This window comes from Theropithecus gelada, chromosome 7b (genome assembly GCF_003255815.1).
Source record: "Theropithecus gelada isolate Dixy chromosome 7b, Tgel_1.0, whole genome shotgun sequence".
In the NCBI taxonomy this organism is placed as follows: domain Eukaryota; kingdom Metazoa; phylum Chordata; class Mammalia; order Primates; family Cercopithecidae; genus Theropithecus; species Theropithecus gelada.
The window spans coordinates 76,425,203-76,451,552 of NC_037675.1; the positions used below are offsets into that span (position 1 = coordinate 76,425,203).

At 42.8% G+C, this 26,350-nt stretch overlaps 1 protein-coding gene across 3 annotated transcripts in view; it reads right to left on the reverse strand.

Annotated features, from left to right (window-relative positions):
- Window positions 1-3,723: 3,723 nt before the first annotated feature.
- NEK9 (NIMA related kinase 9) overlaps window positions 3,724-26,350 on the reverse strand; it is a 44,532-nt gene continuing 21,905 nt past the window's right edge. For all 3 annotated transcript variants that reach the window (XM_025392229.1, XM_025392228.1, XM_025392227.1), the window contains exons 14-22: window positions 25,417-25,572; window positions 23,559-23,667; window positions 22,895-23,056; window positions 18,998-19,168; window positions 17,278-17,337; window positions 13,148-13,356; window positions 10,061-10,222; window positions 8,599-8,811; window positions 3,724-6,292 (exon numbers count right to left, since the gene is read on the reverse strand). In XM_025392229.1, coding sequence (XP_025248014.1) covers window positions 6,170-6,292; window positions 8,599-8,811; window positions 10,061-10,222; window positions 13,148-13,356; window positions 17,278-17,337; window positions 18,998-19,168; window positions 22,895-23,056; window positions 23,559-23,667; window positions 25,417-25,572 — 1,365 coding nt within the window. In that variant the 3' untranslated portion in view covers window positions 3,724-6,169. The remainder of the gene's footprint in view (window positions 6,293-8,598; window positions 8,812-10,060; window positions 10,223-13,147; window positions 13,357-17,277; window positions 17,338-18,997; window positions 19,169-22,894; window positions 23,057-23,558; window positions 23,668-25,416; window positions 25,573-26,350) is intronic.

Consider the following 26,350-nt stretch of genomic DNA (forward strand, 5'->3'; position numbering starts at 1 on the left):
GCCAAAAACCAATACAAGTATGTAAGGTTAAGGCACCAATGTCTCCTAAGCCTTCCCTATGGTGTACTGTGTAATAAAGGAAAGATCTTTATGTACTTTATAGGGTAGGGATGGGTGTTGGGGGGAAACACATTATACTTCTGCTTGTTCTTTTCTAATGGGTTTCATATGTTAAGAAAGAAACCTCCATTTTAGCTGTTAATAGCACTCTACTTTCAAATCAGTTTGGCTAAATGACTGTTTAGAGGCAGCAAAATCTACCATCAAAGTAAGCTGAGATAGGCTGGGCATGGTGGCTCATTCCTATAATCCCAGCACTTTGGGAGGCTGAAGTGGGAGGATTGCTTGAGGCCAGGAGTTCAACAGCAGCCTCGACAACAAAGCAAAAGCCCGTCTCAAAACAAAACAAAGCTGGGACATTGCACAGTGTCACATGCCCTTGGCAATTATAGCATAGTCAACTTCTATTTGAGAGAGTAAACTCTGAAGGGAAAGGGATCAACTCTTTTTAGTTTTCTCTGTGTAGAATATTCCCTAGCACAAGTTAGACCTCAATTAATGAGGTCTGGAGATTAAAAATTAAACAAGGTGAATGAGTCCTAGACTAGTGAAATGAGAGAACTGATAATGTCTGCGAGAGTATTATCAGTTCAAATAGGAGTGAAGTTAACACAACAGAGAAATCCTAGGATTACTGTTCTGTATTACTCAAATTGTTAGTTTAAAATACTGGAGAAAAACTGCTCAATTTGAGCTAGGCAACAGGGCTAGACAGGCAACAAAATCCTATTTTACTAAATAACAAATAGCCACTCACTCCTGCTCCATTTCCTCTGCAGCTTGTGCTGAGTTGCTGGGCTAACAGATCAGACCAATTTGAAATGTGAGTTAAGGCTTTAGCGGTGAAGCTGCAGGACACAGGCTGGGGAAAAAGTCCTATATATTTAAAAAGGAGCACATATTTCTTTGCACCCTTTTTAATTGTTCCAAAGGAAAGGAGGTATCACATAATAAAGCTTTATGGGTAATCCCTTAAGGAAACCTCACACAGAGATAATGGATATTTAACCTAATAGGTACATTCCCTAGGCAAGTTCAATGAAATGTACACTTTAAGTGGGAATGTAAACTAGTACATTGCAATAGATGGCAAGAATAAGCTGTGGCCAAGGTCACAAAATGGCAACATGTGGACTGCTTTGCTCCACAGATGTTTTATTTAGCTGGCCTAGTATTCACAATATGATCCGACGTTTAAAAACTGGGATATGGAACATCTCTTGAAAAACTGGAAGTTCTGGAAACACTGGGCCAGCAACCTGCATGGCACAAATTGGGTGGGGTTTAGAATCAGATGGATGCTCCTTCAGATGGGAATGGTAGCACCAGACCACCGCAGTCTCACCTGACCTGCTTCACTTCTTTACTTTATCTGCCTGGTACCACAGGCTCCTGGATTCGGGATCCCTGGATGTTAGTAAGGTCATAGATCAGGGCCCTCCAGAGAGAACAAATGTTGTTATATGTGGGGAGTGCTTTCTATAGACAAGGAAGCAGTTATTCGCTCTCATTTTGCTAAAGAAATAAGACAGTAGTCAATGCCTTAGTGTTCCCTTTAATCTCTACATGTTTAGGCCTTGGTTATATCAGAAATATCTTTCAAGGCCAAGCACAGTGGCTCATGCCTGTAATCCCAGCACTTTGGGAGGCCAAAATGGGCAGATCATGAGGTCAAGAGATCGAGACCATCCTGGCCAACATGGTGAAACCCCGTCTCTACTAAAAATACAAAAATCAGCTGTGTGTGGTGGTGTACGCCTGTAGTCCCAACTACTCGGGAGGCTGAGGCAGGAGAATTGCTTGAACCCAGGAGGCAGAGGTTGCAGTGAGCTGAGATCGTGCCATTGCACTCCAGCCTGGTGACCTAGTGAGACTCCATCTCAAAAAAAAAAAAAAAAAAAAGAAATATCTTTCATCTTTTAAATTTAGCTTGATCTGGTCTCTGGAAAGAGGTAAGAATCTTTTTTTAAAAAAATCTAAATCTCTTCCCGGATAGCTCAGAGGATGACAGTAAATAAATGCATGCTGCTTCTTAATGTCTGTATTTTATACTACTTTATCCAATAAATGTTTAGTGCAAGTAAACATTATAAATTCTAAAGTTCATAAGGTTACACCATGGAAGAAATTTCATGGAGAAACTCACATGGAAACGAATTTCATTAAAAATGTATACAGATGTGCCGAGACAGTATTTCTTTTTTATTTTATTTTTTTGAGATGGAGTCTCGCTCTTGTTGCCCAGGCTGGAGTGCAGTGGAGCGATCTTGGCTCACTGCAAGCTCCGCCTCCCAGGTTCATGCCACTCTCCTGCCTCAGCCTCCCTAGTAGCTGGGACTACGGGCGCCCGCCACCATGCCCAGCTAATTTTTTGTATTTTTAGTAGAGACGGGGTTTCACTGTGTTAGCCAGGATGGTATCTATCTCCTGACCTGCCTGCCTCAGCCTCCTGAAGTGCTGGGATTACAGGCATGAACCACCATGCCCGGCCTGCCGAGATAGTTTTTCTTTTTTTTGAGATGGAGTCTTGCTCTGTAGCCCAGGCTGGAGTGCAGTGGTGTGATCTCAGCTCACTGCAAACTCTGCCTCCTGGGTTCACACCTTTCTCCTGCCTCAGCTTCCCGAGTAGCTGGGACTACAGGTGCCCGCCACAACACCCGGCTAATTTTTTTGTATTTTTAGTAGAGACGGGGTTTCACCGTGCTAGCCAGGATGGGCTCGATCTCCTGACCTCGTGATCCGCCCGTCTCGGCCTCCTGAAGTGCTGGGATTACAGGCGTGAGCCACCACGTCCGGCTGGAGACAGTATTTCTTAACAGCAATGTATATAATGCAGCACAGCACCTTCTGGTCAATGTCTGCTTTCATTATCAATGTATCACTCTCCACAGCTACACAGGAGGTAACAGAGATGTGACATAGTGGAGTTTTTCTCTCTAATGTTCATGATTCTGTGAGGTTTAATGATCAGCATGTTTATTTCCACAGTTAATCATTGAAACAATAAATGATTTTTGGCATTGCAGCAGGAAGGAACATGTTTTATAGTCCTGATTACAGCCCACTCTACCCTGACCATCATGAATACTTTTTTGGAGGTTTAGGGATTTCATCTGAATGAATTTATTTAAAATGCATTCTTGCCCCTGAATTGTTCTATTATGAATGTTTGTGAATATATGGCAAATGAAATGAAAATTTTTAGTGTACTTTTGCTTTAAACTTCAATGTAAGGCTCAGCCAAGAGAAGTAGCGTGGCTGTGCTATGCCAGGGAGACCAAATTCAGTTCAATCTCTTTGAGGGAAAAGTTTTACAAACCATAAACTAGCATTATCACTTGGAAAGGCCCCCACTGAGACTGAGGAGGTAGGTACAAGAAAGAATCATCCTTTTAGTGGCTCATTTTTTCCCTCCCTCTGCACTTTCAGCACTTTTAGACATTTTTGGGAAAAAAGCTGTAGCAGTAGAAATGATTCTGCTGGCAAGAATAAGAAACTGGAGAGAAGCAAAGACTATTTCTGTGCAAATGTCCCTTGCATTGTTTCTGTTCCAAGAACATTATTTATATAAAGACTCATAGAATCAAAGATTCACGGAGGCCTAGAATCTGGATGTTTTATCCCCAGAGACTAAGGTCCATGCACAGGCTTACTGAGGCACAGTACTGATTAAGAGCTTAAATGTTTATTTAAAACAGAAATGCCAAACCACTCCACCCTCAACCTTTCAAGCAACCTGGCTAACAATAAACTAGTTCTTCCGCAACAATGTTAGAGCAGAGGAGTAACTCAGGTTATACTGTAACTCAAAAGCAATACTACTAGAAAACTTAAAACACCTAGCACTGCATAAAGAAAAAAGCAGGACAAAATGTAAAGAGAATTAGCTACAGAAAACCATTCAAAGGCATTTCTACTGCCTCATCTTTTACTCCATCCCCCTTTGAACTGGTTTCTGTTTCCATACTTGTTTGGTGGGAAAAAAAATCATATGGCTGTCTCAGGCACAATATGAGAAAGTGCAGACTGTCTCTAAGGCACAGAACTTAGATTCTCAGCCAGATTAACAGCAAATCTAGACTTCCTAAGGGAATATGCTAGAGAAAATGACCACAGCGTTCCACTGCTAGGGAAAGACTCCCCTGTGAACAAGACCAGGGCGCTCACCCACCCCCAGCACTCACTTTCACCCCACCTTCTCAGCAACGTGCCCATGTCCCTCAGCTCCACAGCAGAAGCAATCCTCATGATGAACACCCAAACTGACCTGGCCTCTCAGGCCTGCTGAGATGATGAGCATGAGGATACAGGGACATGACAGGCCAATCAGTCCTTAAGAAAATCAAAGTTGCATTTACATGCTGAACCAAAACCCACTGTCAGGGTTTACGGCAACTCCCGCAAGTCCCCAGAACTTGCAACTTTAATCAAAGTTTGGCTGCTTCCCTGATTTCAAGAAAAGGTTTCAGTGATTACATTAGTACTAATGTAATAGGCTTCCCAGAACTGAGAAAACAATGGGAACATCAAACCAAAGAAGATCCCATTAAACAGAGCTGCCTGTCCCCAGCAACGGGGTTCTCCCCGAGCATCAGCCTTTATGCCACCAGTTTTGGGGAAATGGCAAAATTTCCATTGCACAGGACCTCCCATAATGTTGAACAGATGATCAAACATTTTGGTCTGGGGAAAATGAAACAAAATTATTTTAGCTATTTGTAGGAAGGTGGGATGTGAGACTCATCAAAGGTAGGATGTGTGACACAAAATACCACAGGAACATTTTACAAGGCTAGGTGGAAACACAAAGCTCACATCCTTAAGGAAACCATCAAATACTTGCCTAGAACTTTCTATATGAAGTTTTGTTCTTCTAGGACACTATTTCTCTTTGGCAAGCTAGCTTTTTTCTATCTACAAAGACACAATGAGTACAGGATTAGAAGTGAGCTCTCAGCCAAATTCCTTTTGCAAGTTCTACCTGTTCTGTTAGGCTTCAGGGACTCCCAGGGTTTGGTGCTGGCTTTGGGTCACTCAGGTAGGAAAGATAATACAGATTCATTGGTTATCGTATGGCTTCATAAAACACCAAAAGGAGAAAAATACTGACCAGACACACAGAAAGAAAGTGGTTGGGGCTGCTGCTATCAAGATCAGAACCCTAAGAGCCACGAAGGCAGAGGCTCAAGAAGTCTTTTCATGGGCAGAAGACGGAGAGCCCTCTAAGTCCTCTCTAAGATACCAAGTAGAGGCAGCTAAAGGAGGACCTTTTCTTCTTCATGATTTTCTCTTAAGGCTATTCTGACTGCCCCATGGACTCAACTCTCTGAGACACCTCATCCCTCAGAGACACCTTATTACCTCATCCACAGCTAGGAAATCCCACCCTGCAGTGGCCACAGCCTGAAACACCAGCTGTGTGATGAGGAGGGTCCTGCCCTTTCTCTACTCCTCACTCAAGAAATTTCAATCAACCCTCAAAGGAAAAGCAACCTAAGCCTATCTTTCCTCTTGAAGCATTTAGCTGCACAGAGTAACTGAACTTTCTGGAAACAAGCCTTAGATGGACTCCATCAGACATATTTTCCTGGACTCAGGGCTCCCAAGAGGGCTCAGACTACTTCACCACTCTGCAGAGGACACTGGGCGGGCCATGCCTGACTCCAGCCCACTCCAGTTTTACACTTTTCCCTCTCCCACCCAGAGGGGTAATGCCTGGTACTGAATTCCCAAGGCAGCTTCCAATCAATGGTGAAAATGATACATGGGATATAAGCTGCTACCAGCGCAATTAAGGTGAGCACTGTGTCTCCTCTTCAAAGGTGGGATCAACAGATGAGGTACAGAGCTGCTGTTGCTATGGCAGTCACTGATGACAAAGCCAGGGCCATGGGGGCCCTTCCATTCTCCAAAACAATAAAATCACCCTAGATCCTATCTAAAAGGCAATGCCACTCTCCAAATGTACAAGGAAAGTGCTTCAGAGCCTCTGCCTTGCGCTCCTCTTCTGCAAGTGAACAAAGCCAGGAAAGCTGCTCTCTGCATTCGGTAAGTGTGCTGTGAAGTTCTTTGGGTCCCAGTTTCCTGGGGGCTCTATAGGCTCAGGAGACTAGAGGCTGGGTCGACAGGAGTCTGTTCCCAGGAGGCACCAGGAATCTGAATCTAAGTCAGGCTTTGGATCCATTTCCATCTCTTCCTTTGCTGTCTGAGTTCCTTTGGAATGCATCCCCACCTGTCCGGATAAAACACAGTTCCATATTAGCCACAGTGCCACCTAGTCACAGCAGTAGTTCAGTACTATATTTTCAATGCCAACCTCTAAGGATTTGTAGCCACGATCTTGTGAGACACTCATGGCAGTATTTTAGATACAGTCATACCTTTATATTAATTGCAGGTAGGGTGACCAACTATCCAGGTTTGTCGAGGACTGTGGGGTTTCCTGGGATGCAGAACTCTCAGTTTTAAAATGGAAAAAGTCCTGGGCAAAACAATCTTCTCCCTGTTAGAGCTGCCAATCTTACCTCGTGGTTTTTTTTTTTTTTTTTGAGACAGGGTCTTGCTCTGTTGCTTACACCGAAGTGCAGTGGTGTGATCACGGATCACTGCAGCCTCGACATCCCCAGATTCAGGTGATCCTCCCAACTCAGCCTCTTGAATAACTGGGACTATAGGCGTGTGCCATCATGCCCAGCTAGTTTTTATGTTTGGTAGAAATGGGATTTCACCACATTGCCCAGGCTAGTCTCGAACTCCTGGGCTCAAGCAATCTCCCAAAGTGCTGGGATCACAGGTGTGAGCCACTGTGCTCAGCCTGTATATTAATTTCTAAAGTAATTTCATAAACATTAGTTCATTTAATCCTCCAAAGAACCATACAAGGGATCTATTATTTTCTTTCAGGTGAGAAACCAGGGCTCAGAGAAAACAAAGTAAGTAGCCCAAACACCTACAGCTGGTAAATGGCAAAGCCAAGGGCCTAACCTTATTTCTCTGCTTCTGCTTCCCTCTATATAAAACAATGGCATGGCTCTTGAAAAATAATGCAAGCAGAATCACTTTTGAAGTATTTTCACTAAAAATGTTTAATGTGAATCTCATCAAGCCTTAGGTTAAACTTCCAGTTTTCAGAAAAGACAGGGTGACAGAAAAACAAGTTAGACAACACCCTGAGAAAACAAGACAAATCTAGAATGTGGGACATTCTGTTGAACAACTGGCCTGGTTTCTTCAACAAGTCAATATCATAAAAGTATTTTTTTTAAAAAGATGAAGCAGAGCATGGTGGATCATGCCTGTAGTTCCAGCTACTTGGGGGGCTGAGGTGGGAGAATCACTTGAGCCTGGGAAGTCAAGGCTGCAGTGAGCCATGTTTGTGCCACTGCACTCCAGCCTTGGTGACAAAGCAAGACCCTGTCTCAAAATAAATACATAAATAAGGCCGGGCGCAGTGGCTCACACCGGTAATCCTAGCACTTTGGGAGGCCGAGGCGGGTGGATCACAAGGTTCGACACCAGCCTGGCCAATATGGTGAAACCCCATCTCTACTAAAAATACAAAAATTAGCCAGGTGTGGTGGTGCGCGCCTACAGTCCCAGCTAGTTGGGATGCTGAGGCAGAAGAATCGCTTGAACCGGGAGGTGGAGGTTGCAGTAAGCCGAGATCATGCCACTGCACTCCAGCCTGGGTGACAGAGTGAGACTGTCTCAAAAAAAATTAATAAAAATAATAAAAATAAATAAATAATTTTTAAAAGGTGATGGTGGTGGAGGGAACTGATGAAAAGAAATAAGAGACATAACCAAATATAATGTGGGGTTCTTGACTGGATTCTAGTCTGATAGAAAATGGTTATAAAGGACATTTTTGTGGGGAAAACTGGGAAAATTGGGGTATCAGCTGGATACCAGATGAGAATTGAGAATACTAGTATTAACTTTTTTAGGTGTGGTTATAATATTGTGGTTGTTCAGGAGAATGTACTTTCAGAGGTATGTAATTAAGTTTTGTAAAAGAAAAAACACTAAGAAAAAGCAATGCAAGTGATGAAAATGATTCAATCTAGGTGCCTGAACAAGGTCCAAGGCTTCTGGGATTATAATCATAAAAGTGATATCATTAAAAAGTAAGGATCGGCTGGGCATGGTGGCTCATGCCTGTAATCCCAGCACTTTGGGAGGCTGAGGCAGGTGGATCACGAGGTCAAGAAAGCGAGACCATCCTGGCTAACATGGTGAAACCCCGTCTCTACTAAAAATACAAAAACTAGCCGGGCGTGGTGGCGCGCACCTGTAGTCCCAGCTGCTTGGGAAGTTGAGGCAGGAGAATTGCTTGAATCCGGGAGGTGGAAGCTGCAGTAAGCCGAGATTGCGCCACTGCACTCTGGCCTGGCAATAGAGCAAGACTCCGTCTCAAAAAAAAAAAAAAAAAAAAGTAAGGACCTGCAAAGGAACAAGTCTATTTCAGTACTTCGTGTTTTGATTCTGTGATTCTTCAAAACAGGCTTAGAAATTGGATTATTCTTTTAATGCTCTCACCTGCTGCCCTCCTTCTAATTTCTTGTTTAACTTCTGCAGTTGGGTAAAAATCTGGAGGTTTTCTTGTTGTAGCTTCTGTTGTTCAGCCAGACACTTTAACACCAGACCCTGCAATCTCTCAACCTCCACCTGCAGAGAGCTGCACGCACAGGCAGGAGGAGTCAGTGGTGTTCCCTTCCCAGCACAGGTTACTGCAGGATTCAGCCGAGGTGACTAGAGAGACAAGAAGGAGATTGCAGGAGGTTCTGCCCAGGTGTCAGCTCCTCAATCCAAACTTCCTCTAAGTGCAATCAGATTTTACTTTTAAATTAACAAGATAAATCATATATACACATGAATACATGTAAGAGAAACAGAAATGCTAGCATTATAACAGCAATGGGCACTGACATAACAGGGAAAGCAAACTCTCTGCCTCAGTCCCCATTAGGCCAAGCTGGGAGACCAATCATCTATTTTGGAAGACTTTGTGAAAAATTTTAAAGTGCATTGGTATCTTCTCGTTTAAAATGCTGAAGTAGGGCAAAGCATGATTTGGTTTGGAACAAGTCTTTCAGATCACTGTGAGACCCAAAGTGTCAATATTCATGAAATGCAGTGAATCACAGTTTAGAAAAAAATTTGAGAGGTGGTCAGTAAACAGGACCACCAACACAATTTAAGAAGGTGAACTGACAGAGAAATTAAAACATTCACCTTGAAGTTTCAAAGGTATGATTACCTCTTCTGGGAAGCTTTCTGATGATCCTAGTCTGGATTTTTCTCTTTTCTACTGTACTTTGTTTATAGGAGGGTTCAGCAAATAGCCCATGGGCCAATTCTGGCCTACTGCCTGTTTTTGTAAACACAATTTTATTGGAACACAAGGATGCCCATTCATTATGTATTACTTGAGGCTGCTTTTTGTGCTATAATGTCAGAGTCGAGTGGTTGCAAAAGAGGCTGTACACATTTCAGTCTAAAATGGTCTCAAATAATTACTATGTGGCCTTTAATAGGAAAAGTCTAAAATAATTATGCAGCCTTTTATAGAAAAAGTTTCATGACCTTGGCTTATAGTTTTATTGAGGTATTTACCACAATGTCATTTTTACCAAGGTTAGGTGTACATGTGTTGCTTCCTCACTAGACTACCATTATTACTTCTTTTTTATATTTAGAGCCTCTAAATTACCCTGCCAGTGTCATGAAAAACTGAATTTGAATTTTGGTATTTCTGAGGCAGAGGGAAAAGACAATCCTTTTAGAAAGGTGTTAGCCTTTCAGAAATGTGGAAGGGTAAATACCTTTCTGAGGCAACTGAGTTTAGTCTTGGGTTGAGGCTTTAAGTACTGCTGAAGAGACAGTATAAGTTGATGCAGGGCAACTGGAACCCAAAAGCTAGAGCGAGGCCAGAAGAACTGGGCAGAGCTTGCAGTGACTGTTTACCTAGTTGTGATTCAAAGGCAAAAAGTTCAGTTACCCAGGCTCCTACTTGGGGCTTGTGTTCCAAAGGAGCTTCAGAGGCCACTTTGAGTCCTTGCAGCTCTTCATAGGGCAGGGTATCTTTCTCAGATTCTGAAAACGCTGCACTGAGAGGAGATGGGCTGTCAGGCATGGGGATAAATTCTGCATTTTCCAGCTCCTATGTATATGAGAAAGAATCTCATTAGTCTGTTTGCAGTATTTGCTTCCTCCCAAATTCCCTTCTCCTTTTTGCTATAATTTTCCCTCTGTCATGACATCAGCACCCTCTAGTGGGCAAGACAGTTGTGGTTAGCAACATATCACAGCCTACCTGTGAGCAAACTGCCACCCCTTAACAGTGATGCAAAGGCAAACTCAAAGAACACAGGCTGGAGTGTCTGGTATGTCACTCCAACACACTTATTCTACACAGGCTATTCAGTGAGCTGGGAAGCTCCAAGGAAGTGGCAGTGAGGCTGGCTGCCACACTGCTGAAAGCTGAGGCTAAAGGTGCAGACAGAACAGCATGCTGCTTCCTCTGTTCACCCTCCTCAAATCACTAGCAAGTTTAGTCTTATTAGACAGGGAGCTTTAAATCTACAGATTTTTTTTTGAAACAGCGTCTTGCTCTGTTGCCCAGGCTGGAGAGCAGTGGCACAACCATGACTCACTGTAGTCTTGACCTCTGGGACTCAAACGATCCTTCCACATCAGCCTCCTGAGTAACTAGGACCACAGGCATGTGCCACCATGCCTGGCTAATTATTATTATTTTTTTGAGACAGAATCTCACTCTGTCACCAGGCTGGAGTGCAGTGGCACCATCTTGGCTCACTGCAAACTTCACCTCCCGGATTCAAGTGGTCCTCCTACCTCAGTCTCCCAAGTAGCTGGGATTACAAGTGTGTACCACCACACCTGGCTAATTTTTTGTATTTTTAGTAGAGACAGTTTCACCATGTTGGCCAGGCTGGTCTCGAACTCCTGACGTCAAGTGATCTGCCCACCTTGGCCTCCCAAAAGTGCTGGGATTTCAGGTGTGAGCCACCTTGCCCAGCCTTATTTATATATATCTATTTATTTTTTAAGATGGAGTCTCACTCTGTCCCCCAGGCTGGACTGCAGTGGTGCAATCTCAGCTCACTGCAACCTTTGCCTCCTGGGCTCAAGTGATTCTCCTGGCTCAGCCTCCCAGGTAGCTGGGATTATAGGTGCGTGCCACCACACCCAGATTTTTTTTTTTTTTTTTTTTTTGAGACAGAGTCTTGCTCTGTCACCAGGCCAGAGTGCAGTGGCGTGATCTCGGCTCACTACAACTTCCACCTCCCGGGTTCCAGCGATTCTCCTGCCTCAGCCTCCTGAGCAGCTGGGACTACAGGTGTGCGTCACCACGCGTGGCTAATTTTTGTATTTTTAGTAGAGATGGCGTTTCACCATGTTGGCCAGGATGGTCTTGATCTCTTGTCCTTGTGATCTGCCCGCCTCGGCCTCCCAAAGTGCTGGGAGTACAGGCATGAGCCACCTTGCCCAGCTAATTTTTGTATTTTTAGTAGAGATGGGGTTTCACCATGATTGGCCAGGCTGTTCTCAAACTCCTGACCTCAGGTGATCCTCCCGCCTTGGCCTCCCAAAAAGCTGGGATTACAGGTGTGAGCCACCATGCCTGGCCCCGGCCTTATTTCTTTTTTAATTTTTATAGAGATGGGATCTCCCTATGATGTCTAGGCTGGTCTCAAACTCCTGGGCTCAAGCAATCCTCCTGCCTTGGCCTCCCAAAGTGCTGGAATTACAGGTAGGAGCTATCATACCCGGTCTTTTTTTTTTTTTGGTAAGAAATTTAAAATTTCACAAACCATAAATATTCACTGTAGAAAATGAGAAAATACAAATGGGCAAAGGAAACTAATAAAATTCACCAGCAATTCTATCACTCACAGACAACCACTTTAAAAACTGTCAATACATAGTCTTGTCGACATTTCTATTACATATTTCCTAAAAGAATGAGATCATACAGATATTTCATCCTCTTCTGCATAGCCATATGTTGTGACTAACTTTCCATGAAAAGAAATATACTTCGACATTTTTACTTTCTTTTTTTTTTTTGAACAGGGTTTTGCTTTGTCGTGCAGGCTGAATTGCAGTGGTGCAATCATGGCACAGCTTGGCTCACTTCAGCCTTGACTTCTCAGGTTCAAGTGGTCATCCTGCTTCAGCCTCCTGAGTAGCTGGGACTATAGGTGCACACTACCACACCCGGCTAATTTTTAAAATTTTTTGTACAGACATGGTCTTGCTGTGTTGCCCAAGCTGGTCTTGAGCTCCTAGGTTCAAATGATCCTCCTGCCTCAGCCTCCTAAAGTGCTGGAATTATAGGCATGAGGCACTGTGCCCAATCCAACATTTTTACTTTCTGTATCTCAACTTTCATCAACCATTTTCCTATTGTAAGGCATTCCAATTGCTCCAATATTCCATTTCTATAAATGACAGCATAAAATCTGTAAGCTTAATCTTTATATACATGTACTACAAAAACTGCCATCAAGGTAGGTTATAGTAACTTATAATACATTCACTTAAGTAACAAGGGTATGAGAACATTTTTATCTCTTTTTGGAAAAAAAAAAGGATTAGTGATTAGGCAGTTTCTTTCCAGGTAGAAATCAGAAGGCTGAGCCGGGCGCGGTGGCTCAAGCCTGTAATCCCAGCACTTTGGGAGGCTGAGACAGGCGGATCACAAGGTCAAGAGATTGAGACCATCCTGGCTAACACGGTGAAACCCCGTCTCTACTAAAAAATACAAAAAAAAATTAGCCGGGCGCGGTGGTGGGCGCCTGTAGTCCCAGCTACTTGGGAGGCTGAGGCAGGAGAATGGCGTAAACCCAGGAGGCAGAGCTTGCAGTGAGCTGAGATCTGGCCACTGTACTCCAGCCTGGGCGTCTCAAAAAAAAAAAAAAAAAAAAGAAATCAGAAGGCTGGATTCAGGATGCATAACAGTTTATTAGGTACTTGGAAAACTGAGAGACCCTGACAGCTCTTTCTAGTTCCTGCAAAGGGTCAGATATTTTATCCAAGTTACTTCTTCCAAAGGAATTACCTTTCGAAGCCAGCCAGGACAGGAGCTGCTGGCCCCATTACTGTTCCCCATGGCCTCTGTGGGACTGATTAAACCTTCCATTCCTCGGTCTGCTTCCATTGTTCCTCGGAAGCCTCCACTTGGGTCAAGAGTTTCAGATTCCTGCTGACTGTCCTCTTCTTCACCACTGCCGCCCCCGCCGCCTCCTCCCGGGCTAGAGCTCTGAAACACTGACAGATACACAGCACAGAAATAGACAGCTTTGCTATGCAGCAAGACAGATTTACCATCTGACAACCCCACTTACCCTGGAAAGGTGCCTAAAGCTGCATGAAGTGCAATGGCAACAGTGCAAGTCAAGTATTAGGGATGAAATTTTTGGTTTTCATACAAACTATGTTTTGTAATTTTGTATAGTTGTATTTGTGTAGCAGGATGCTCATAATAATAATTCCATTTACCAACTTTGTCTTATATCCATAGCAGGTTATCAATATTCTAAAAGCATTACCAAACAATTCCCCCAACCACAGCCCACCAAATCTAGCACCCATGCTTACTCTGCTTCTTTAAGAGATACATTCAGATTCCAGCATCCTCCATAGACATTTATCTTATATAAAAAGGTCTTTAACATTTGAGTCAAACTCCTCTTAAAGTTGTCAGATAAACTTACCATTAACTCCCTGTCCAGGGAAAATCTGAATGTTGAATTCTTCAACTTTTTTTTTTTTTTTTGAGACCGAGTCTAGCTTCTGTTGCTCAGGCTGGAGTGCAATGGCCTGATCTTGGCTCATTGCAACCTCTGCCTCCCAGGTTCAAGCAATTCTCCTGTCTCAGCCTCCTGAGTAGCTGGGATTATAGCCACGTACCACCGTGCCCAGCTAATTTTTGTATTTTTAGTAGAGGCAGGGTTTCACTATGTTGGCCAGGGTGGTCTCAAACTCCTGACCTCAGGTGATCCGCCTGCCTTGGCCTCCCAAAGTGCTGGGATTACAGGCGTTAGCCACTGCGCCCGGCCAATTCTTCAAAATTTAAAGTGAACATTACATTCTCTGATGACTATCTGTATGAATTTTTATAATATAATGGCTGGTTCTTTCATATCATACAGCATATTCCAAGCAACCTTAATGAAGACTAGCTGATGTGTGGTCAGGAAATGAAAGTGAATTTTAATATGGGCCAAAGAAAAATATAATTAAGAAGATTAAGGCCGGGCGCGGTGGCTCAAGCCTGTAATCCCAGCACTTTGGGAGGCCGAGACGGGCGGATCACGAGGTCAGGAGATCGAGACCATCCTGGCTAACACGGTGAAACCCCGTCTCTACTAAAAAATACAAAAAACTAGCCGGGCGCGGTGGCGGGCGCCTGCAGTCCCAGCTACTCGGGAGGCTGAGGCAGGAGAATGGCGTGAACCCGGGAGGCGGAGCTTGCAGTGAGCTGAGATCCGGCCACTGCACTCCAGCCTGGGCGACAGAGCGAGACTCCGTCTCAAAAAAAAAAAAAAAAAAAAAAAAAAAAAATTAAGAAGATTAATTTGTCAAAGTTAAAAAAATTGCCTGGTATTTTCTTTTTTTCTCTTACTCCTCAGAGATCCTTATTCTGATGCCTGGTATTTTCTGAGGCTAAATGTAAGGAAGGGTTAATTATCACCTGCTATGCTGGCCTGGGGACTAACTGGGTCATGCTGAGATCCTACGGAAGCAGCAGAACCATAGTTACCAAAGTGAGTTCTGAAGCTTACTTTTTTGTTTTAAATGGCTTTTTAAGATTATGCTGCATTTTAGATATACCTAAGACTATTTTAACATACATGTAAATTTTCATGCCTAACAATAAACATAGGTCTATCTGCTACTAGAACTAGAACTGCACTATCCAATATGAGTTACTAGCCATATGTGCCTGCTTAGACTTAAAGAGAATTAAAAATTCAGTTCCTCAGTCACAAGAGCTACTCTCTTGAGAGATCAATAGCCACAGAAGGCTGGTAGCTACTATACTGAACAGCACAGATATGGAACATTTCCACCATTGCAAAAAGATCTACTGGACACTGCTGAACTAGAGCATTACCTATATCACTGTATTTGCCTTGTGAATTCCTTCCTTCTCTGGCCTCCCACCCAGATGAAACCGTTCTGTTTTATATTTATCATTTCTTCTTAAAAACTTTATCGCCTTTATGCATCCTTAAATAATACATTACTATTTATTTTACTTTTATTTATTTATTTTTTTAAGATGGAGTCTCGCTCTTTTGCCAGGCTGACATACAGTGGCACAATCGTGGCTCACTGCAACCCCCGCCTCCCAGGTTCAAGCAATTCCCCTGCCTCAGCCTCCCGAGTAGCTGGGAATACAGGTGTGCACCACCATGCCCGGCTAATTTTTTTTTGTATTTTAGTAGAGACAGGGTTTCACCATGTTGGCCAAGATAGTCTCAATCTCCTGACCTTGTGATCTGCTTGCCTTGGCCTCCCAAAGTGCTGGTATTACAGGCGTGAGCCACCACGCCCAGCCTATTTTACTTGTTTCTAAACTTTATAAAAAGGCCATGTAGTCTGCTGCAACTTGCTTTTTACATTTCACATTATGGAAATATTTGGAGATGTTCACTTTCACTCCAATGGATGGTTATAATGCATTTAATCAACAAATAGTTACTGAGCATTTACCATTTGCCAGGCACTGTTCTAGGCAAGTAGATAAAATTGATAAATAAAAAAGACAAAAATCCCTGCTCTTCCTCGAGTCTACATCTTCCCACCAATGGACGTTTGCTTTTAATTTTATGTTTTTCCTTTAAATACTGTTCTAGCAAAACAAAGTTGTAGTCGAACTGCTGTGCTTAGCAAAAGATCTTTAGTCAGTTTTGACAGATATTAATATACGTAAACAGAGATGCCAAGCAATGGGCTACTTAAATAAACTATATATAATATGGTATTATAAGTCGGTGTATATGTGTAAACTGAAGTTCAACAAGTCTAGATCATGTTTTCAGCTGTTTTGTTTTTGGAGGTTTAATCTGTTTGACCGATTGTTTATGTATTTATTCATTCATTTGAGACAGGGTCTCGCTATGTTGCCCAGGCCCGGATTGCAGTGGCTATTCATAGGCATAATGATAGTGCACTGCAACCTTGAACTCCTGGCCTCAAGTAATCCTCCTGACTCAGCTTCCTGAGTACCTAGGATTAACGGCTGTGCCACTGTGCCCAGCTTTAATCTGCTTTTATTCTGGGTGTTTATGTGTTTTGATTCCAAACAATATCAGAATCTGGGCTGGGCATAGTGGCTCATGCCTGTAATCCCAGCACTTTGGGAGGCTGAGGTGGGGAGATCACTTGAGGCCAGGAGTTTGAGACCAGCCTGGCCAAAACAGTGAAACCCTATCCCTACTAAAAATACAAAAAATAGCTGAGTGTGGTGGTGCATGCCTATAATCCCAGCTACTTGGGAGGCTGAGGAAGGTGAACCACTTGAACCTGGGAGGCAGAGGATGCAGTGAGCCACTGCACTCTAGCCTGGACGACAGAGCAAGACTGTGCCTCAAAAAAAATAAATAAATAAAATAAATCAGAATCCTGGTTCTGAGACATCAAAGGCTACAGGGACTCTAGCAGGTAGAAAACCAAAAGGAAAATAGATTCAATTCCTGGCATGGTCCCCAATAATAAAGAACCATGAAGACAGCAGTCAAAGGAAATCTATCAGAGATCTTTGAGATGATTCTCCTAACCACACTGAAAGTTTAGCCGAGTTTTATTCTGAGTGCCTGTTTTGGTGAACTATTTCTTAAGACTGGAATACTCCTGGGAATACCGTGGAAGTAGAGGACTCATTACCCCCTAGAATAGCAAGGAAAGGAATAATACATAAGTCATATTACAGTACTGGGCAAGCTACTTAATTAACTTCCGTATACGTTGGAGGCAAAGATGATGTACTCTCTCTCTGACCACAATGTAAAAGTCATAACTTACTGCAAAACCAACCAAAATATGATCCTCTCTCTTAACCACTGTATTCTTCACTTCCCAAAGACATTTCCCATTTTCCTTTGGGTTTTTGAGTCTACATGGAATCTAACCAAAAGATTCACACTTCAGAAAACCACTGGTACCTGAAACATTGGTACTTACCAGTTCCAATGGATAAGCCACTGCTATTGGAACGGATGGTCTTAGAATTCAATACTTTCTCTGAGAAAAAATATTTGGTAGGTAAGCACTGTATACAGATATAGGCAAGAAAAATGAGAGAAGACTAGGATGGGAGATAATTGCTCTCCCTGACTTCAGACAACTTTAGACTTATAACTTACAGTTTTAGAAATTAGTATCATAAGCTAAGCACCACTTGCTATTCTAATTATATTCACCATCTACATTAGTAACTGTCTGCCTTGGCTGGTCACTGGTATCACCTGGGAAGTTTTAGAAAGTAACCATGTGTTTGAGACCAGCCTAGGCAACATGGCAAAACCCAATCTCTAAAAAAACCACAAAACTTAGCCAGGTGTGGTGGCACTGGCTGTAGTCCCAGTTACTTGGGAGGCTCAGGTGAGAGATCAGTTGAGCCTGGGAGAGGAAAACTGCAGTGAGCTGTGTTTGTGCCACTGCAGTCTACTCTGGGTAATGGAGTGAGACTCTGTCTCAAAATTAAAAAAAAAGAAGTAACACTGCATAGGTCTATAGGTTCCACCCCAGAGATTCTGATTTAATTGGGCAGGGATAGGGTCTGGACAATGGTATTCTTAAAAGTTTCTTGGCCGGGTTCAGTGGCTCATGCCTGTAATCTCAGCACTTTGGGAGGCCGAGGTGGGCGGATCATGAGGTCGGGAGTTCGAGACCAGCCTGGCTAATATGGTGAAACCCCATCTCTACTAAAAAATCCAAAAATTAGCCAGGTGTGGTGATACACTCCTGTAGTCCCAGCTACTAGGGAGGCTGAGGCAGGAGAATCGCTTGAACCTGGGAGGTTGTAGTGCGCTGAGATCACACCACTGCGCTCCAGCCTGGGTGACACAGCGAGACTCCATCTCAAAAAAAAAAAAAAAAAGGCGCTTCTCAAGGATTCTAATGTATGTGCTGCTAAGGCTGCAAACCACTGATCTAAAAGTAGACTTATAAACTCTTACACAAGCATTTATAAAGTAGTTCATAACAAAGTAATGTTTATGCAGAAAGCACTTATAATTTAAAGTTTCTTTTAAAGGATGTACTGAATGTTTCTCATGAAAGCGTAAGCACAGACAACAAATTAATTGGTGGATGACTGGAAGTAACAAATTCTAGGGCCGGGCATGGTGGCTCATGCCTGTAATCCCAGCACTTTGGGAGGCCGAGGCAGGTGGATCACCTGAGGTCAGGAGCTCTAGACCAGCCTGGCCAACGTGGTGGAACCCCGTCTCTACTAAAAATACAAAAGTTAGTCGGGTGTAGTGGTGGGTGCCTATAGTCCCAGCTACTTGGGAGGCTGAGGCAAGAGAATTCGCTTGAACCCAGGAGGTGGAGGTTGCAGTGAGCCAAGATCACACACCATGGCACTCCAGCCTGGGCGAAAAGAGTGAAACTCCATCTCAAAAAAAAAAGACAAAAAAAAAAAAAAAAATCAATTCTAAGCAGGGAGGCAGAGCCCAAAGTTATATTAAAAAATAATCAAGAGATGGCAGATAGCAAAATTCCAGGAAATGACAATGTTCTGTTCCCACCACTAGGCATGGCATCCTTGACCATTACAAGACTTACAGAATGGCTTCTTCAGGACATTTCTGTTTCCAAGAATGTGACCAATAGTACCTCAGACGTGGGTCTATCCTCTGTCAAAGCCATCCCAACCCCAGACATATGAAACTCTTACCAACAATGAGAATGGTATGCCAGCCACGGCAAGATAGGTCCGGGACATGATGCAGAGATCCAAAAATAGGCCGAGGCCATGAGGTACAGATATCAGAGCCATGTGGTCTCTCTGTGGGGGTCATTGCCAGGCGGCCATTACCACCATTGCCCCAGGCAAAAATGTGATTATCTAGGAAAAAAGTTAAACAGCAGACCATTTAACAGAACACTGGCTTCCCAACTCTCTGGGTTCTCCATCTTTATATCCTAGAGCTAGAAAGACTTCCCACTATGTACTAAACAAGGGAAAGCTGTTTATTCTCCTATATAAAGCCTAAACTCTTCCTGATTCCACTCGGGTAAAAATGCCCACTCTTCCTATGTACTGCCATTCATTCATTCATTCATCCATTCATTCACCTTTTTCTTCAACAACTTTTTATTGGTCATTCATTCAAAAACTGACTGAACATCTACTTCATGACAGGTACTGTATGGGGTGATGAAGCAGTGAAAAAAACCAAGTCCTTGCGCTGTGGAACTGACATTCTAGTAGGGGAGACTGATAATACATAAATAAACACCTAATATTTAAGGTAGTGATAAATGCTATGAAGATAAATGGTGGAGAAAAATAAGTGGAAACAAAGAGTAACAGTTGGGTGGGATAGCATTATTTTAGATAGGGTAGGTCAGAGGAGTTCTGACACTTGAACAGAGATCTACTGGAGTGAGGAAGAGTTTCCAGGCAGAGGGAACAGCAACAGCAAAAGTAATGTCAGTAGCACAAACAAGGAACAAGGAGACCCCTACAGTTGGAACAAAGTAAAGGAAGGGACGGTGATAGCAGAAGGTGTCAGGAGGTGGCCGGGGTCCTGCTCACATAGGGCCAGTCAGGCCACTGTGATGACTCTGGTCTACTGACTGATAGAGGAAACCACTGGAGGTTTTGAGCAGTAGGTATTTAAGAGAATCCCTCCATCTACTGAGGAGAACTGATGGCAGGGGAGCAAGGATGAAAGCAGGGAGACCAGTTGTAGTGGAGATGGTGAGAAGTGGTTGGATTTATTCTGAAGATAACCAATATGGATGGGATGTGGAGTGTAGGATGAAGCTGCCATTTATTGAGACAGGAAGGCTGCAGGAGGTACAGGTCTGGGCAGAAAATCAGAAGTTTGATTTTGAGTATACTAAGTTTGTCTGAGATGCCTATAACTTCTTATCCAAATCAGGCTTTTTTTTTTTTTTAAATGAAACAGGGTTGCTATTAATCATTAAGCCATGACAACAGGCATGAAGGCATGAATCAGGATTGGTCTAAGATAAGTGGGCTATATGGCCCACCCTATATTTCGACATCAAGTTGAGGAGCTGTTGAATAAATGAGTCTCAAGGTCAAGGCTGGTGATATAAAGCAGTGTATAGGGGGAATGTAAGGGAACAAGCTCACTTTGGAGAGACAAGTGAGCCTTGGGGCACTCCAGGACTTAGAAGAGTAGGCTGCTGCTATTACAACACCTAACACCTGCCTGTGCTAGTCCCCTACTCTACTAGACTGTGAGCTCCTTGAAAGCAGGGGTTTTCTGAGACTCATTTCTATATTCCTAGAGCCTAAAAGAGGACCTGGACATGAATAAGGCCATCAAGTACAGTTCAGAGGAGTATAGGAACATCAAGAGGTAATATGCCCAGCCACAGAATCCAAATTTACATTCCTCATTCTGAAGTTAAAGTCATGAACTACACAGATCTATTCAAGAAACATGAGCTTTCTGAAGCCCTGTCAGAAAGTGCTATAGCATTTGCTGCACTAAATTTATCTTCAGTGACATCCTGATTCTGTCCTGTGTGACATTTCCATTTATCCAAGTCTGACCTAAACAGTTTTCTCCTTAAAGTCCCTTATTTTGGGACAAGCAGAGAGAGTTAATGTGCTGTTCTGAATGCTGGTTTATTTAAATATGGTAACAGATCACTTAATTGACAATATCCCTGAGACCCCTCATGAGTACAGAACAGGCATGGACCAAAGAAAACAAGGATATCTCAGAGCAAAATCAACAACAAAAAAATTGATGAGTCAAAAGATAAGAAGATGAAATGTATTAGCTGGGCATGGTGGCACACGCCTGTAATTCCAGCTACTTGGGAGGCTGAGGCAGGAGAAGCACTTGAACCTGGGTGGTGGACGCTGCACTGAGCTGAGATCACACCACTGCACTCCAGCCTGGGCACAGAGCAAGACTCTGTCTCAAAAAAAGAAAATGAAATGTGAGTTGTTACCAGTCAAGTGAAAAAAGTGGCCACAAAAATTTAGAAGTTCAGATGATGACACAGGAAAAAGAAAAAAGAGGAAAAAAGTAAGCAAAGAAGGAAGGGAAAGTAGGATAGCAACAGTGGCAGTACAGAAGAGGAGTGACCAGGCGCAGAGGCTCACGCCTGTAATCCCAGCACTCTGGGAGGCCAAGAGGAGTGGATCATCTGAGGTCAGGAGTTTGAGACCAGTCTGCCTAACATGGCAAAACCCCATCTCTACTAAAAATACAAAAATTAGCCAGGCATGGTGGCAAGTGCCTATAATCCCAGCTACTCGGGAGGCTAAGGCAGGAGAATCGCTTGAACCTGGGAGGTGGTGATTGCAGTGAGCTGAGATCGTGCCACTGCACTCCAGCCTGGGTGACAAGAGTGAGACTGTGTCTCAAAAAAAAAAAAAAAAAAAAAAAAAAAGGAGTAATGAACCAAACTATACTGCAGAAAAACAGTCATAGAGGACCAGGTGCAGAGGCTCACACCTGTAATCCCAGCACTCTGGCAGGCGAGGCAGGCAGATCACGAGGTCAGGAGTTCGAGACCAGCCTGGCCAACATGGCAAAACCCTGTCTGTACTAAAAATACAAAATACAAAAATTAGCTGGATGTGGTGGTTCACGCCTGTATTCCCAGGTACTCAGGAGGCTGAGGCATGAGATTTGCTTGAACCTGGGAGGTGGAGGTTGCAGTGAGCCAAGATCGCGCCATTGCACTCCAGCCTGGGCAACAGAGCAAGACTCCATCTCAAAAAAAAAACAAAAACAAAAACAAAAAAAAGTCCAGGCACAATGGCTCATGCCTGTAATCTCAGCACTTTGGGAGGTCGAGGCAAGCAGATCACCTGAGCTCGGGAGTTCGAGACCTGCTGACCAACATAAAGAAACCCCATCTCTACTAAAAATACAAAAATTAGCCGGGCGTGGTGGTGCATGCCTATAATCCCAGCTACTCAGGAGGCTGAGGCACGAGAATCGCTTGAACCTGGGAGGCAGAGGCTGTGTGTGACGAGCTGAGATCGCACCATTGCACTCCAGCCTGGGCAACAAGAGTGAAACTCTGTCTCCAAAAAAAAAAAAAAAAAAAAAAAAAATCGTCTCAGAGAAAAGAGAAGAAAAATCAGTTAGACCAACTCAGAAATCTGAGAGACACATAATATAGAGGAAAGCAGCCCTTCGAACCTTAGCAGTCCCTATGGACATCACTGTAGTACAGTTGACCCCAGACAACAGAGAAAATATGCTGTTCTCTCCAGCTATCCAATCAATGTTTATTGAAACCAATCAGTAAGATACTGGGCAAGTTGTATAGAAGTACTTAATAATTCTTACAACATTTTACCAAAAAAGTGAAAGCTGAAATGAAAAAAGGAGGAATGTAGAACATTAACCTATCGTTATCTAGATTTCTGGCCTTTAAAAACAATCACTATGTTGAATACATAAAAAGTTAATAAAGCTTAATATATATAACCGGCCACCAATTTAATACAAATAAAAAAGTATATCCATAATGCAGCTATACAAATAACCAGTCCACTTCTTTCCCAGCCAAGAACTGAAACACAGCCAAGAATCCAGAAAGCTTGAAATGATATGTACAGACTCACCATCAGTGGCAGCAATGGTAAACTCATCACCGCAGGAGACCCTGATCACTTGCTTCCCACCTAGAGGTCCCCCCAACAGATTGATTCCCAGACGCTTCTTGTAGTTTCCAACGCCCAGCTGCCCACACTTGTTGCAGCCAAAGGTCAGCAGCCGGCCTCGCTCTGAGAGAGAAGCAAAAAGAAACAACAAAGCACAAATGAGTCCTGGAACCCAGAGAAGATGCAGCCAAGTAGACTTCCATGGACTAGCTTCTGGTTGTTAGAATATACAAATACAAAACTAGCCACATGATCCTGGACCTAGAGCAGCTACAGTATCTAGGCACTATAACCAATTAGATCCAGTCAGCGACTCGATATTGTATTCTCTCCAGTATTGTACTTTTAGTGAGAAAAATGAGTATTACCTTAGAATACTTATAAAAGGTGCTAATCAGAGACAACAGATGTCTGGAATCATAGGTGCGGTGGTCTCATAAAAGGATGTATTTATTATGCATTTATAATAATTATCAAGAAAAATATGTACCTGAATACATTAATGAGATAATACTAGATGTTCAGGGGAAATCAGGATGATGTACAAATGAAGAAAACCTAATACTTGATTGAATAAAAGAGGCTGAGTTACTAAGGCATGTGATACAGTTGTAAATCAACTTACCATCAATAGCAGCTGTATGAGTCTTGCCTGGGGCAATGGTACGGATCTTATAAAAGGACAACTGTTTGGCCAAGGTAAAGGACGTTGTGTAGGGAACTTCATGGTATGCCTGAACCAAAATAAAACACAAAGCAGATACATGAGGTAAGAAAATCGAGGGAAAATCAGGTTGAGAATGGAAAAAAGTCCTGGTGACCAAAAGGCCTTTCAAGTGAGATATATTTTACTAAGAAGAGGGTGCCAGGTAGTTTTCCATCTCCAACAGAAAACAAGAAGAAATAAGCTCAATATGTAATCAGAGAATACAGCACGTGAGGCAGAACTTTCTGACAACCAAAGTTTTAGATTCTGACTTAGGGTTTATAAAACATGAACTTTCTATCCCAGAAGGTATTTACATAAGGAGAGAATCATTGACACTTACCTTGGTTATACACTCTGCATATCTAACAAGGGCAGGGCAAAGAATTAAAGTCCTGAGGACTGTCTCCAGCCCATAAAGGAATCAGTTTACTGTGATCTAATTTCATCTATAGGGTAGTGTTTCTCAACTTAATTAAAACTCATGTTCTCTTTGAATTAGTATTAAAAAAGAATCCTCTCATTGAAGTTGAAAATTTCACAACAAATCCACTGCTATAATGAAAACATAAATCAAGTAATAGTAATTCTGACTATTTCTTTATTTTTGTTTGTTTTGTTTTGTTTTGAGACGGAGTCTTGCTTCGTCGCCCAGGCTGGAGTGCAGTGGCACGGTCTCGGCTCACTGCAAGCTCTGCCTCCAAGGTTCACGCCATTCTCCTGCCTCAGCTTCCTGAGTAGCTGGGACTACAGGCGCCTGCCGCCACGCCCGGCTGTTTTGTTTTTGTATTTTTAGTAGAGACAGGGCTTCACTGTATTAGCCAAGATGGTCTTGATCTCTTGACCTCATGATCCGCCCGCCTCGGCCTCCCAAAGTGCCAGGATTACAGATGTGAGCCACTGCGCCCAACAACTGAATATTTCTTTTCAAACTACAAAGACACTCTCTCCAGCCTTGCCCTGAATTTGTACTCTCCTAATTGAAAATCACTACTTTAGAGATTGCTAAAAAATTAATTCTTACCTTTTTCATTGAGTCAGAAAACTTCTGTCTCTTAATTTTATTCTTTGGAAAATGACAAAACTCATCATATTAACACAAAAAGGAAACTAAGACAATATCACTGGCCAATTTACTAACATTTTTGAAGACAGAATGGTAATTACATCAATAAGCCTAAACAGGATCAGTGATTTGGGAGAAATAAATCTAAAAAACTCCAATCAATCAATCAATCAATCAATCAATCAAAAAAACTCCAGGAAGGTGATGCATGGAAATGTCTTTTTTTTCCATAACATTAATTTGCTTGTTCCTATTTCAATAAGGTAAAAGCTGAATTTCATAATTTTATTCTTTGTAATCAATTTATTTATTGAAGTATAACATACTGCAAAATATCACAGAGCTTGACACATTTTTCTATATACATATACTTGTAAAACCATTACAGATCAAGATATAGACCATTCCCATCACCCTAGGATCCCTTCCACCTCTTCTGTTAATACCCCTCCTTCCATAAGTAGCCAGTATAAGTTAATTTGATTTCTGCCAGTATAAGTTAATTTTTCCTGTTCTTAAATTTTACACAGATAGAGCTATATAGCATGTACTCTTTGTGGCTGGCTTCTTTTGCTGCACACAATGCCTATGAGACCATAACTTTATTCTTAAGTCAAATTCCATGGTCACTAACTAATAATAGCATCTCAAAGAAATTCCAACCTAGAGAAATTCTGATGATGTGGTTAGAACACCAATCAGGACACTCACTTCATGGTTGATAATTCCTGACATGCACTGATTCAGACCCAGCTTATTGAACTCATTGAGTCCACAAGCCAGCACTTTGCCTGACTGGGTCAACAGAAATGTCCCATCACAGCCACATTGAACTGCAACAATAATCAAGGCCTTGGGAACATCCACCTGCAAGAAAAAAATCAGAAAAAGAAATCCCAAATATATAATTCATATTAGAAAAAAAGCTCTTAAATTCTTTCAAAAGAGACATGCTGCATTTAGCAGAATGATTACAGAAATGTGAGGACCGCTCTATTCTTTTCAGATTTGCCCAGTGTCTTAGAGGCTATTTTTTCTTTTCTTTTTTTGAGACAGAGTTTCCCTCTTTTGCCCAGACTGGAGTGAAGAGGCGCGATCTTGGCTCACTGTAATCTCTGCCTCCCAGGTTCAAGCGATTCTCCTGTCTCAGCCTCCGGAGTAGCTGACATTACAGGTGCACACCACCATGCCCGGCTAATTTTTGTATTTTTATTGGAGATGGAGTTGTTCACCATGTTGGCCAGGCTGGTCTCGAACTCCTGACCTCAGGTGATCTACCTATCTTGGCCTCCCAAAGTGCTGGGATTACAGGCATGAGCCATCACACCCGGCTGAAACTACTATTTTCTTTTCTTGTTTTTTTTTTTGAGGTGGAGTCTTGCTCTGTCGCCCAGGCTGGAGTACAGTGGTATGATCTTGGCACACTGCAACCTCTGCTTCCCAGGTTCAAAGCTATTCTCCTGCCTCAGCCTCTTGAGTAGCTGGGACTACAGGCATGTGCCACCATGCTTGGCTAATTTTTGTGTTTTTAGTAGAGACAGGGTTTCACCACATTGGCCAGGCTGGTCTCAAACTACTGACCTCAAGTGATTTGCCCGCCTCGGCCTCCCAAAGTGCTGGGATTACAGGCATGAGCCATTGTGCC